This window comes from Carettochelys insculpta, chromosome 34, assembly GCF_033958435.1.
Source record: "Carettochelys insculpta isolate YL-2023 chromosome 34, ASM3395843v1, whole genome shotgun sequence".
NCBI lineage: Eukaryota > Metazoa > Chordata > Testudines > Carettochelyidae > Carettochelys > Carettochelys insculpta.
In genome coordinates, this window is record NC_134170.1 from 117997 (window position 1) to 131045 (window position 13049).

Sequence of the window (13049 nt, forward strand, 5' to 3'; positions counted from 1 at the left end):
GTGCCCCACCCCCCTAATCCTATGGGGCTGTGTGGAGGGAGGGATATAGGGCAGTCTGTGGGGCAGGGACCCAATTCCTAGCTCTGACCCACTGAGGTCCAGCTCAGGGTTTCCCCTGTCCAGGGGGCCCGTCCTGCTTCGTGGTCCCCACCCAAGGCGATGCCCTTCGGGGCGGACGTGCCCCACGGCCCAGCCCCAGATGTTATCAGGAGCATCTGTCGCCGCCTGCTCGTTAGCGGCTGGCCCGGAGCCGGGCCTCAAGGGCAGAGCTGGGGACGGCCGGGGCTCTGGGGGCGGGGGGAGGGCTCTGCCCCATAGGCTGCGCTGGGGGGGGTCTCGGAGGAGCTCCCCCAGGCCAGAGTCTGCCCTGCATTCGGAGCCCCCTCCTGTCTGTCCCCAGCCACCCTCCGTCCGTCCAGCCCCCCGTCTGTCTGTCCCCAGCCACCCTCCGCCCGTCCAGCCTGTCCCAGCCCCCCCGTCTGTCTGTCCCCAGCCACCTGTCTGTCCGTCTGTCTGTCTGTCTGTCCCCAGCGTCCGTCCGTCCGTCTGTCCATCTGTCTGTCCCCAGCCACCCGTCCGTCCAGTCTGTCTGTCCCTAGCCCCCCTCCGTCCGTCCAGCCCCCCCGTCTGTCTGTCCCCAGCCACCTGTCTGTCTGTCTGTCCCAGCCCCCCGTCTGTCTGTCCCCAGCCACCTGTCTGTCCGTCTGTCTGTCTGTCTGTCCCTAGCCCCCCTCCGTCCGTCCAGCCCCCCCGTCTGTCTGTCCCCAGCCACCTGTCTGTCTGTCTGTCTGTCCTAGCCCCCCTCTGTCCGTCCATCCAGTCTGTCAGTCTGTCCCCAGCGTCCGTCCGTCCGTCATCTGTCTGTCCCCAGCCACCCGTCCGTCCAGTCTGTCTGTCCGTAGCCCCCTCTCCGTCCGTCCGTCTGTCTGTCCCCAGCCACCCGTCCGTCCAGTCTGTCTGTCCGTAGCCCCCCCTCCGGCCGTCCAGTCTGTCTGTCTGTCCCGAGCCCCCACATCTGTCTGTCTGTCCCCAGCCCCCCTCTGTCTGTCCGACCCCAGCCACCACCCGTCTGTTTGCCTGTCTGTCCCCAGCTGTCCCTCTGTCCATCTGTCTGTCCCCAGACCCCCCCGCTGTCTGTCTGTCCCCCAGCCACCCTCCCATCTGTCTGTCCCCCGCCTGTTCCCTGCCCCCAGCCCCCCACTACGCGCCCCCCCAGCCCGTTTCCCCACGGGGGGGGCGGGGAGCGGAGACTCCCTCCCCTCCCCTCCCCCCCCCCCTGCCCCACTTTAAGCCCCGCCCCAGGCCGGCCCGCAAAACCTGAATGAGCGGCCGCCCGCCGCCAACCGCGGGAGCGCTCATTTGCATATGCATGAAGGGGGCGGGGCCGAGGCGCTATAAATAGACCCCCCGCAGCCCCGCGCCGCCTTCACTCGCTGCGGACCCGGCATCTGACTCGCCGCAGTGTCAGCGGCCCCCCCGGTCCCCCAGCCCCTGCCGCGGCCCCCCAAGAGGGGATCCGGCCTCCAGCGCCCCAGGAGGGGATCCAGGCTCCAGCCCCCCAGCGCCCCACTTCTGCAGCCCCCCCCCAGGAGGGGATCCGGGCTCCAGCCCCCCAGCGCCCCACTTCTGCAGCCCCCCAAGAGGGGATCCGGCCTTCAGCCCCCCCCAGCGCCCCAGGAGGGGATCCAGGCTCCAGCCCCCCAGCGCCCCACTTCTGCAGCCCCCCAGGAGGGGATCCGGGCTCCAGCCCCCCCCAGCGCCCCACTTCTGCAGCCCCCCAGCGCCCCAGGAAGGGCTCCAGGCTCCGGCCCCCCAGCAGCCCGCCCCATGGCGGAGGAGAAGGAAAAGAAGCCCTGCGGGCAGGTGATGGCGGAGTGGAAGGAGTTTATCTGGAACCCCCGAACCCACCAATTCATGGGGCGCACCGGCACCAGCTGGGGTACGTGGCGGGGAGTCGGGGGGGGGCCGGCTGTGGGGCAGAGCGTGGGGGGGCGCGGGCTTCTGTCGGGGTGTCACTAGCAGAGCGCTTAAAAGGTGGGGGGCTGGGGGGGATTGGGGTGTCGCTAGCAGCTAAAGGGGGGGCCGGAGGAACGAGCTGCGGGAGGGGAAACTGAGGCAGCCCTTACAAGGGGGCAGGGATGGGGGGGTCACAGCAGGGTGTCCCCATCAGGGGAGCTTCGGGGTAAACAGGGCTGGGGGGTCGCTTAACCCTCTGCAACCCGCTCTCGGGGCGTCTAGGGGACGTAACTGGGGAGTGAGAAGCAGGAATTTGGGGGGGGGGCGACAAGGAGAGGAAAGGGGGGCCCTGGGGGTGACAGATGTGGCGGGGATGGGCAGCACAGGGACCCAGATCCCTGTCGAAAGTGGGGTGTACATGGGGGGGGTTGTAGGGGTGGGGACTATGATCCCAGCTCCCCCAAAAATGCTGCCCCTTTGGGGGTGCTTTGGGGGGAAATGATCACAGGCAACCAGAGGTCCCCCGCAGTGGGGTTTCCGGGGGCGGGGGTTGGACAGTTCCTTAAAGAGGGGGTGTTCCCGGCTGGATACTCCCCCAAGGAGGCCTGGGAGGCGGTGATGGGGTGTCTGTGGGGGGGGGCAGAAAAGGGGGGGCGGGGCCTCTGATCGGGGGGGCGAGAAGAGGCGGGGGGCACGGGGCGATCTGTGGGGGGGCGGGTAACCCCCGTCTCTCCGACTCCCCCCCTTTTCTCAGCACTGCAGCTAGAAACTAGGTCAGCCCGGGTTTGTGGCTTTACCCACCCCCCATCTGTCACCACAGCTCCCCCCCATGCCGAGGGGGCCGGGGGTCGTCTTTTTGTAAGGAGGTGTGAGTGGGAAATCTAGGCTCGCCCCCTCATCTGGGAGCAGCCCCCCATTGGGCTGTACCCCCCCAAGACAGCCCCCCAGTATGCACCCCCCGTAGCAGCCCCCGCACCCCAGCAAAGATGGGGGATGCTGGGGTTTGGGGGACCCCCCCAGCTGCTCCTCCCCCCGCTGGCTGGATTGTTTTGTGGGGGCGCTGGGGATTTGCTCTTAATCCCGGTTTACATTCACTGCGCCTGGCCAACCCCGCCCCCCACCGCCCCACTTTGCTACAGCAGCAGGCGAGGGGAGAACCCGTTGGTGGTGGCATTTGGGGGGAGACACCCTGGGTTCCCAGCTCGCTTTGGGGGGGCGGGGGGTGCAGCATGGCTGTTTTTGCATTGCTGTGGCCTGGCAGGGGGGCGGTGGGAGAGATCGGGGGAGCTGTGGGGGGACAGGAGGGTGGGGAACAGGTGGGGGGCTGGATGGAGGCTGTGAGGAGCAGGTGTGGGGCTGATTTAGGGTTTTAGGGGTAGATGAAGGAGTTGGGGGCAGGTGAAGTAGTGGGGGGCTGTGGGGGCAGGTGAAGTTGTGGGGGCTGGGTGGGGCTGTGGGGCAGGTGAAAGTGTTGGGGCAGGTGGGGTGCTGAGTGGGGGCTGTGGGGGGCAGGTAAAGGAGTTGGGGGCTGTGGGGGAGCCCTTTCCCAGAATGACAGCCAGGCCCAAGCCCTGCACCCCCACTGGTCCTAGTCTCTCGCCTTTGAGAGGTTGGGGGTTGTTATGTGGGGCTGGTGGGAGGATGGGGGGCCCCCTTCCAGCTTCCTGTCTTCCCCAGCAGGGCTGGAGTTAGCATGCTAGCGGGATCTACCCTAGGCAGGGTTAGCCTTGACTGCATTTGGGTTTCCTCCAGGTTTACACCCGGGAGTAGCCAGTGAGCAGTGGGTCCCACTCCGATCCGTTTGGTGTCACACTGCCTACTCTGGATTTACACCCAGAAGTAGCCAGTGAGCAGTGGGTCCCACTCCCATCCATTTGGTGTCACTCTGCCTACTCTGGATTTACACCCAGAAGTAGCCAGTGAGCAGTGGGTCCCACTCCCATCCATTTGGTGTCACACTGCCTACTCTGAATTTACACCCAGGAGTAGCCAGTGAGCAGTGGGTAGCACTCCAATCCATTTGGTGTCACTCTGCCTACTCTGGATTTACACCCAGGAGTAGCCAGTGAGCAGTGGGGTCAAACTCCCATCCATTTGGAGTCACACTGCCTACTCTGGATTTACACCCAGGAGTAGCCAGGGAGCAGTGGGTCACACTCCGATCCATTTGTTGTCACACTGCCTACCTGGATTTACACCCAGGAGTAGCCAGTGAGCAGTGGGGTCGAACTCCAATCCCTTTGGAGTCACACTGCCTACTCTGGATTTACACCAGGAGAAGCCAGTGAGCAGTGGGTCGCACTCCGATCCTTTTGGTGTCACACTGCCTACTCTGGACTTACACCTCTGAGTAAAGGGTGCTACTCTTTTGTCTCAGTCACCTCTTGATTTGCACGAGGGTCACTACAGGCTTACTCCTCTGGTAGTTCAGAGGACTATTGCTTCCACACTGGTACTATGGGGGGGAAGCTGGGCTTAGGTACAGGAAAAGGAGGCAGGTATTGTGCAGACAGTGGTATATTTACACAGGGTTTAGTATGGAATTACACTGTGAGTACCTGAGGGCAAGTCTAGGGTGCCCCCAATGTTATGTTTGCTTCTGGGTTATTTAGGATTTACTTTGGGAAGCAGCAGAAGGCTCAGTCACCTTTTACATTATGTTTACACTGGGGTTACACCAGGTTTACACTGGGGTTACACCAGGCTTACACCAGACTAGAACTACTCTGTTTTCTCACACTGGATTTGCTCCTGCGGAGCACAGAGCTAATCTCTCTCCCCTGTAAGTTTACACCAGGATTACTCTGAATTGGCACCAGTGTGCAGAGGGGTTGAGTGCGTCTCCCTTTAGGCTTACACTGGAGCTAATACAGATTTACATCAGGGAGTAACGGGGGGAATAGAAGGGCTGATCACTGTACTCTTTAGTTTACGCTGGAGTTACTCCAGGTGTATACCAGGAAGTAGCTGGGGAGCAGAAGGCTGATCATCACCCACCCTTATGTTTACACTAAGGTTACTACTGAGCTAGGGGATATGTCTGCGCCGCCCCCCGCCGCTGGTAGCCCTGGATACACCTGGTGCTGGGAGGGCAGTGGGGGCTGGTGGTTAGAGCAGGGGGTGGGAGCCAGGACTCCTGGGTTCTCTCCTGGGCGCTGGGAGGGCAGTGGGGGCTGGTGGTTAGAGCAGGGGGGCCGGGAGCCAGGACTCCTGGGTTCTCTCCTGGGCGCTGGGAGGGCAGTGGGGGCTGGTGGTTAGAGCAGGGGTGGGAGCAAGGACTCCTGGGTTCTCTCCTGGGCGCTGGGAGGGCAGTGGGGGCTGGTGGTTAGAGCAGGGGGGCCGGGAGCCAGGACTCCTGGGTTCTCTCCTGGGCGCTGGGAGGGCAGTGGGGGCTGGTGGTTAGAGCAGGGGGGCCGGGAGCCAGGACTCCTGGGTTCTCTCCTGGGCGCTGGGAGGGCAGTGGGGGCTGGTGGTTAGAGCAGGGGGGCCGGGAGCCAGGACTCCTGGGTTCTCTCCTGGGCGCTGGGAGGGCAGTGGGGGCTGGTGGTTAGAGCAGGGGGTGGGAGCCAGGACTCCTGGGTTCTCTCTCCAGCGCTGGGAGGGCAGTGGGGGCTGGTGGTTAGGGCTGGGAGCCAGGAATGAGGCAGGGGAGCAGGGTTTGGGGGGCACATGAGGGCTCCCCCCATCTGGGCTGTGCTTTACCCTCCCCCCATTTCTCTCCCCCCGGCGCTTCCAGGGCTGATTTTGTTGTTCTACCTGGTGTTCTACGGCTTTCTCACGGCACTTTTCACGCTCACCATGTGGGTTATGCTGCAGACCGTCGACCCCTATGTCCCCAAATACCAGGACCGCCTCTCTGTGCCCGGTAAGGCCACGGGGGAGGGGGAGCGTGGGGGAGGGGGCAGCACGCCCATCGCACGCCCGTCGCACGCCTGTCGCACGCCCACTCCCCCGCCACCTCTGCCCAGGGGTCTTTTCCTACACCTGCCCCGACTCGTACGTCCCCTTGTGGAAACGGGTGTGCCCCCCCCTTTGGACGTGCCCCTGTGCGAGAGCCGCACCATCACACACCCACCCCGTCCTGTTGCACGCCAGCTCCGCTCTGGGCTCCTTTCCCATGGCCCCTTGCTCGAGCCATCCTGGGAGGGTTGCCTCTTCTCACACAAGGGGGAAAGCCCTGTTCGCACTTGTGCATGTGTGAGGCCTCCATTTGCTCACGCACGAGGCCTCGCTGCTCGCACGCGGGCGCGCACGAGGCCTCGCTGCTCGCACGCATGCAAGGCAGCCCTGTTTGCACACTTTTGCATGCACACCTCCCACCGCACGCACCCGGCTGCCTTGGTGTGGTTTGGGGAAGGGCTGGGAGGGCTGGAATTGTGCCTCACAAAGCAGAGGGGGGGGTCCCCAATGTTCTCCCCTTTCCTCCCCCAGGAATGATGATCCGCCCAAAGACGGAGGCCCTGGACGTGACGTTCAACGTGAGCAACAGAGACACCTGGGTCCTTTACGTCACGATGCTCAACGACTTCTTGGAGCGTGAGTTGGGGGGGGCTTGAAATCCCTCCGGGCCCCACAACCTGGCCAGGAGATGGGGCGCAGGGTAGGGGCACAGGGAAAGGGTGGAGCAGATTTGGGGGTGCAGGGAACATGGGGGATCTCGGGACATGGGGAGGTGGTGGAGCAGATTTGGGGGTGCAGCGGACATGGAGGGATCTTGAGGCACAGGGAGGTAGCAGAGGAGATTTGGGGGTGCAGGGAACACGGGGGATTTCAGGGGACATGGGGAGGTGGTGGAGCAGATTTGGGGGTGCAGCGGACATGGAGGGATCTTGAGGCACAGGGAGGTAGCAGAGGAGATTTGGGGGTGCAGGGAACATGGGGGATTTCAGGGGACATGGGGAGGTGGTGGAGAACACTTGGAGTGCAGGGAACATGAGGGGGATCTCGGGGAAATGGGGAGGCAGTGGAGCAGATTTGGGGTGCAGGGGACATGGGGGGGATCTTGGGGCACAGGGAGGTGGTGGAGCAGATTTGGGGGTGCAGGGAACATGGGGGGATCTCAGGGGACACGGGCAGGCAGTGGAGCAGATTTGCAGGGGCAACAGGAAGAAAGGGGGAGAGCCAGGCTTGGGGGGCCTTTGGTCATTGATTTAGGCCCTCCCCCGCCCCATGGAGGACTCCCAGGACGTTGTCTGCCCCCCGCCAACCGCCTCCATCCCCCAGATCCAGCTGCCCCGGCAGGGACAGAGGCTGGGCGCGGGAAAGGGACGGCCACTGTTCCCGGTGGCCGTCGGAGGGGCCTGCAACGCACATCCAGCCTCGGGGTCACCTGCGGAACTCCCTGCCTCAGGATTTCCGGCAACCGGGCCAGGCTTGTTAGCGCTAATAAGCCCCCTTCCCTCCCACACAGCCTACAATGACTCCATCCAGGCGGCCACCAACGTTGCCTGCCAGCCGGGCCGTTACAATGAGCAGCCGGATAACGGGGTGCTTAATTACCCCAAACGAGCCTGCCAGTTCAACCGCACCCTGCTGGGGGCCTGCAACGGCATCAACGACTCCTCCCAGTACGGCTATGCCAACGGAAGCCCCTGTGTACTCATCAAGATGAACCGGGTAGGCGGCCGGGTTTTGGGGGGCTGGGCAGGACCTGGAAATTGGGGGGTCCCCCCTTCGACCAGGCTGACCCCCCGATTCTTCCTCCTTCCAGATCATCAACTTCCTTGCAGGAGCTAATCAGACCATGAATGTCACCTGTGCTGCCACGGTGAGCCCGCCCCCCGGTGCACCCCAATATCTCCCGCACCCCCCTTTCCCTCCTTTGACTCATCTTTTCATCTCTCTCCATCTGCTCCTGCCTGCAGAGGCCTATATCCAAATTCGAGGTGGTAAGGGATATGCTGGGCCAGTGGAGGGATAGGGGGACCCCCAAATAGCTACCCCCTTCCCCGGCTTCTAGCAAATCCCCCCATCCTGTAGGAAGTGGGGGAGCCGGGGGCTGAATTCCGGCTGCCACCCAAATTCCCCTTAGAAGCAGTAAGTGGCTTAGACGCCCCCCGCAAACCTGCACCCCAATCTTAGCTTCTTCTGAATGCACCTCAGTTTTAGAACCCCCAAATTCCCTGCACCCCCTGAGCTCCCCCCACAGCAGTCAGTGGCGGAACTGGCCTCCCAGAACTGCACCCCAACTTTGGCTCATTCCCAAGTGCACCCCAGTTTTAGAACCCTTAAAGTCCGTGCACCCCTAAGCAGTCAGTTGCATAACTGATCCCCCCCCAAAAAAAACCTGCACCCCAATTTTGGATTGTTCCAAGTGTACCCCAATTCTAGAGGCTGCCAAATTCCCTGCACCCGTGAGCTCCCAGCCAGACCTGTAAGTGGCTTAGCTGATCCCCTCAAAACTGCACCCCAATTTTAATTCATTCCAAAGCGTACCCCAGTTTCAGACACCTGAAAACCCTGCACCCCGAGCTCCCCCCTAGAGCAGGCAGTGGCATAATTGGTCCCCCAAAACTGCACCCCAATTTTGGCTCATTCTCAAGGGCACCCCAGTTTTTGTGCCCCCCCCAAAATTGCCAGCACCCCGATCTCCCCCAGCAGTGCCCCCTCCTTGCCCGTCCTGTGTTCACTGATCTCATCTCTCCTCTGGCTGCCGGCAGCGGAACCCCGAGATTCAGCAGACAGTAAGGACAGGAAATGGGGGGGGGGAAGATGCAGTGGGGGGGCCCTCTATGGTCGGCAGGGAAGGGGGAGGGGTGGCTGAGGCGGGGGGGGGAAGGGGGCCAGGCTTGGGGGGCTGGGTAACCCCTAATGCTTCCCCCCCATGCTCCCCTCAGGATGAGAAGGATGCCCAGAAACTGGGGGAGATGGATATGTACCCCCCTGGTGGCCATATTGACCTGATGTACTTCCCTTACTACGGCAAGAAAGTTCATGTAAGTCTGATTTTGGGGGGCTCTGATCTCTGCTGGCGGGGGCTGGGAGCCAGGACTCCTGGGTTCTCTCCCCGGCACTGGGAGGGCAGTGGGGGCTGGTGGTTAGAGCAGGGGCTGGGAGCCAGGACTCCTGGGTTCTCTCCCTGGCACTGGGAGGGCAGTGGGGGCTGGTGGTTAGAGCAGGGGTGTGGAGCCAGGACTCCTGGGTTCTCTCCCCGGCGCTGGGAGGGCAGTGGGGGCTGGTGGTTAGAGCAGGGGCTGGGAGCCAGGACTCCTGGGTTCTCTCCGCGGCGCTGGGAGGGCAGTGGGGGCTGGTGGTTAGAGTAGGGGAGTGGAGCCAGGACTCCTGGGTTCTCTCCCCGGCGCTGGGAGGGCAGTGGGGGCTGGTGGTTAGAGCAGGGGGTGGGAGCCAGGACTCCTGGGTTCTCTCCCCGGCGCTGGGAGGGCAGTGGGGGCTGGTGGTTAGAGTAGGGGAGGGGAGCCAGGACTCCTGGGTTCTCTCCCTGGCGCTGGGAGGGCAGTGGGGGCTGGTGGTTAGAGCAAGGGAGGGGAGCCAGGACTCGTGGGTTCTCCCTGCCCCTGGGAGGGCAGTGGGGGCTGGCAGCCCGGACTCCTGGGTCCCATCCTTTCATTTCCCCCCCTGCCCCCCCAGGTGAACTACACCCAGCCCATCGTAGCGGTGAAGTTTCGGAACCCGGAGGCCAACATGGACCACAACGTCGAGTGCAGGATCAACGCCGCCAATATCGAGACCACCAACGCGCGGGACAAGTTTGCCGGGCGGGTGGCCTTCAAAATCCGGGTCAACAGGGACTGATCCCCCCCGCTTCCCCTCCCCCGGCCTCTCCCGAGGGGGGCCCCCCCAGCAGGCAAGGCCCCCTGGTGGAGGAGCCTGGTTCTGTGGGTGCCTGGGGTTCCGCCTCCGGTGCATTGTGGGCAGGGCTTGATGGAGGAGGCAGAGCCTATTGGTTGGGGGAGGGGATCCTCGGGGATTATTTGGGGGGGGGGGCTGCTTTTGAGAACCCCGGTTTTGCAACTAGGATGACTAACCTGGTGGGTGGCAGCCATTTTAGTGACCCCTCCCCCCAACGTCCCCCGACTCTGGCCCAGCACACCGTGGTTTCACTCCATCTCTTCTAATGCCCCTCCCCTTTTGGGGGGGCCCCTCTGAGCCTGGGGCCCCCTCCTCCCACCCCCCCCCAAAGCCCCATGCAGGTGTTTCCTAATATAATAATAATAATAAATAATAATAATAAATGTATATAGATATTTTTTATATTTATATATATATTAAAAATGAAGGTACGGCCAAGGCCTCGGTTTTTCCTGCCCCAGCCCCCCGTTTTCCCTCTGCCAACCTTGCAACCCCTCATGTAGACTGGGTGATTTTCCCTTGAGCAGGTGGCTGTTGACCATGGTGACTGGGAATCAAAATGGCCAGCATTCCACAGCCAACATGGCCGCCGGTGACTGGGAATCAAAATGGCCGTCATCCAACAGCCAACATGGCGGCCGTTGACCATTGTGACTGGGAATCAAAATGGCCGGCATTCCACAGCCAACATGGTGGCCGTTGACCATTGTGACTGGGAATCAAAATGGCCGGCATTCCACAGCCAACGTAGCCACCGTTGACCATGGTGACTGGGAATCAAAATGGCCGGTATTCCACAGCCAACGTGGCCGCCGTTGACCATGGTGACTGGGAATCAAAATGGCCGGCATTCCACAGCCCACTTGGTCACCTTGGACGTCTAGGTTGGGAATCAAAATGGCCGGCATTCCACAGCCAACGTAGCCACCGTTGACCATGGTGACTGGGAATCAAAATGGCCGGCATTCCACAGCCAACGTGGCCGCCGTTGACCATGGTGACTGGGAATCAAAATGGCCGGCATTCCACAGCCCACATGGTCACCTTGGACGTCTAGGTTGGGAATCAAAATGGCCGGTATTCCACAGCCAACGTGGCCACCGTTGACCATGGTGACTGGGAATCAAAATGGCCGGCATTCCACAGCCAACGTGGCCACCGTTGACCATGGTGACTGGGAATCAAAATGGCCGGCATTCCACAGCCAACATGGTCACCTTGGATGTCTAGGTTGGGAATCAAAATGGCCGGCATTCCACAGCCAACGTAGCCACCATTGACCATGGTGACTGGGAATCAAAATGGCCGGCATTCCACAGCCAACATGGCCACCTTGGATGTCTAGGTTGGGAATCAAAATGGCCGGCATTCCACAGCCAACGTAGCCACCGTTGACCATGGTGACTGGGAATCAAAATGGCCGGCATTCCACAGCCAACGTGGCCGCCGTTGACCATGGTGACTGGGAATCAAAATGGCCGGCATTCCACAGCCCACATGGTCACCTTGGACGTCTAGGTTGGGAATCAAAATGGCCGGCATTCCACAGCCAACGTAGCCACCATTGACCATGGTGACTGGGAATCAAAATGGCCGGCATTCCACAGCCAACGTGGCCGCCGTTGACCATGGTGACTGGGAATCAAAATGGCCGGCATTCCACAGCCCACATGGTCACCTTGGACGTCTAGGTTGGGAATCAAAATGGCCGGCATTCCACAGCCAACGTAGCCACCATTGACCATGGTGACTGGGAATCAAAATGGCCGGCATTCCACAGCCAACGTAGCCACCATTGACCATGGTGACTGGGAATCAAAATGGCCGGCATTCCACAGCCAACGTGGCCACCGTTGACCATGGTGACTGGGAATCAAAATGGCCGGCATTCCACAGCCAACATGGTCACCTTGGATGTCTAGGTTGGGAATCAAAATGGCCGGCATTCCACAGCCAACATGGCCACCTTGGACATCTAGGTTGGGAATCAAAATGGCTGGCATTCCACAGCCAACGTAGCCACCGTTGACCATGGTGACTGGGAATCAAAATGGCCGGCATTCCACAGCCAACATGGCCACCTTGGACATCTAGGTTGGGAGTAAAAATGGCCGGCATTCCATGGCCCACATGGCCGCCGTTGGCCACGTCACCTGGGAATCAAAATAGCCGCGGTGCCACAGCCAACATGGCCGCTGTTGGGCATGTAGGCCGTGGGCCATCCGACGACACGGCCAGGCTCATCCATCCATCCAGGCCGTGGCGGCCGTTTGGCTGGGGGAGGGGGGCCGGCACCCATTTTGCTCTTCAACCTTGGTGGCCATATTGGATTCCTGGCTTCCGTGGCGACCGGCTTGCCTGTGGAACGGCAGCCATCTTGGATTCATGGCCTACCTCCTCTAGGCCGCCATATTGGGCGTTTTAGCCCTGCGCCTGCCCACGTGACCCCCCCCCCATCCCATCCCCCCTTAGGTTCTCCCCTCCTCTTCCTCGCCTGGTTTTAGCCTGGCCAGCGGCGTAGCCCCCTGACATCAGCCATGGCCTGGAACCAGCCATTTTACCCTTAACTCTGCCCCCCAAACGGCGGCTTGCCGACCTTAAACCCCCACCCCCCCCGCCTGCTCCTGGTCCCTCCGGGCTGTGCGCGTAAACCCCCGGCCGGTTTTCTAAGGGGTGGGGGGGAATTCCCAGGTCTTTGGCACTGGAAATCGGGAGTTTAACGATAATTTCATCCCCCCACCCCGGCTGCTGTTTGCGTCGTTCGATGAATGAAATAACGAACTTTTTGCTTTTTAACCCTGTTTTTTTGGTTTCTTCTTCTTCTTTTTTTTTTTTTAAAAAGTTGGAAGCTGATTTGGTTTTAATTGCTGGAATTATTTAATTGCCTGTATCAGCGCGACGGTCACAGAGGAGAAATAAAAACACCCCCCTGTCTTTAAACGCTAGGGATGGGAACTCTCTGCTTGATTTATTTGCACGGGTGGGGGCAGGGTGGGAGCCAGGACTCCTGGGTTCTCTCCCTGGCACTGGGAGGGCAGTGGGGGCTGGTGGTTAGAGCAGGGGGCCGGGAGCCAGGACTCCTGGGTTCTCTCCCCGGCGCTGGGAGGGCAGTGGGGGCTGGTGGGTAGAGCAGGGGCCGGGAGCCAGGACTCCTGGGTTCTCTCCCCGGCGCTGGGAGGGCAGTGGGGGCTGGTGGGTAGAGCAGGGGCCGGGAGCCAGGACTCCTGGGTTCTCTCCCCGGTGCTGGGAGGGCAGTGGGGGCTGGTGGTTAGAGCAGGGGTGGG

At 61.7% G+C, this 13049-nt stretch overlaps 1 protein-coding gene across 1 annotated transcript; it reads left to right on the plus strand.

Moving 5' to 3' along the window:
- The first annotated feature begins 1822 nt into the window (after positions 1-1822).
- Positions 1823-9969, plus strand: ATP1B2 (ATPase Na+/K+ transporting subunit beta 2). Its single transcript, XM_074983081.1, has 7 exons — positions 1823-1939; positions 5693-5821; positions 6388-6492; positions 7367-7572; positions 7667-7723; positions 8793-8891; positions 9544-9969. The coding sequence occupies exons 1-7, from the start codon at positions 1828-1830 to the stop codon at positions 9706-9708; spliced, it is 873 nt and encodes a 290-aa protein (XP_074839182.1). The 5' UTR covers positions 1823-1827; the 3' UTR covers positions 9709-9969.
- Positions 9970-13049: the final 3080 nt, after the last annotated feature.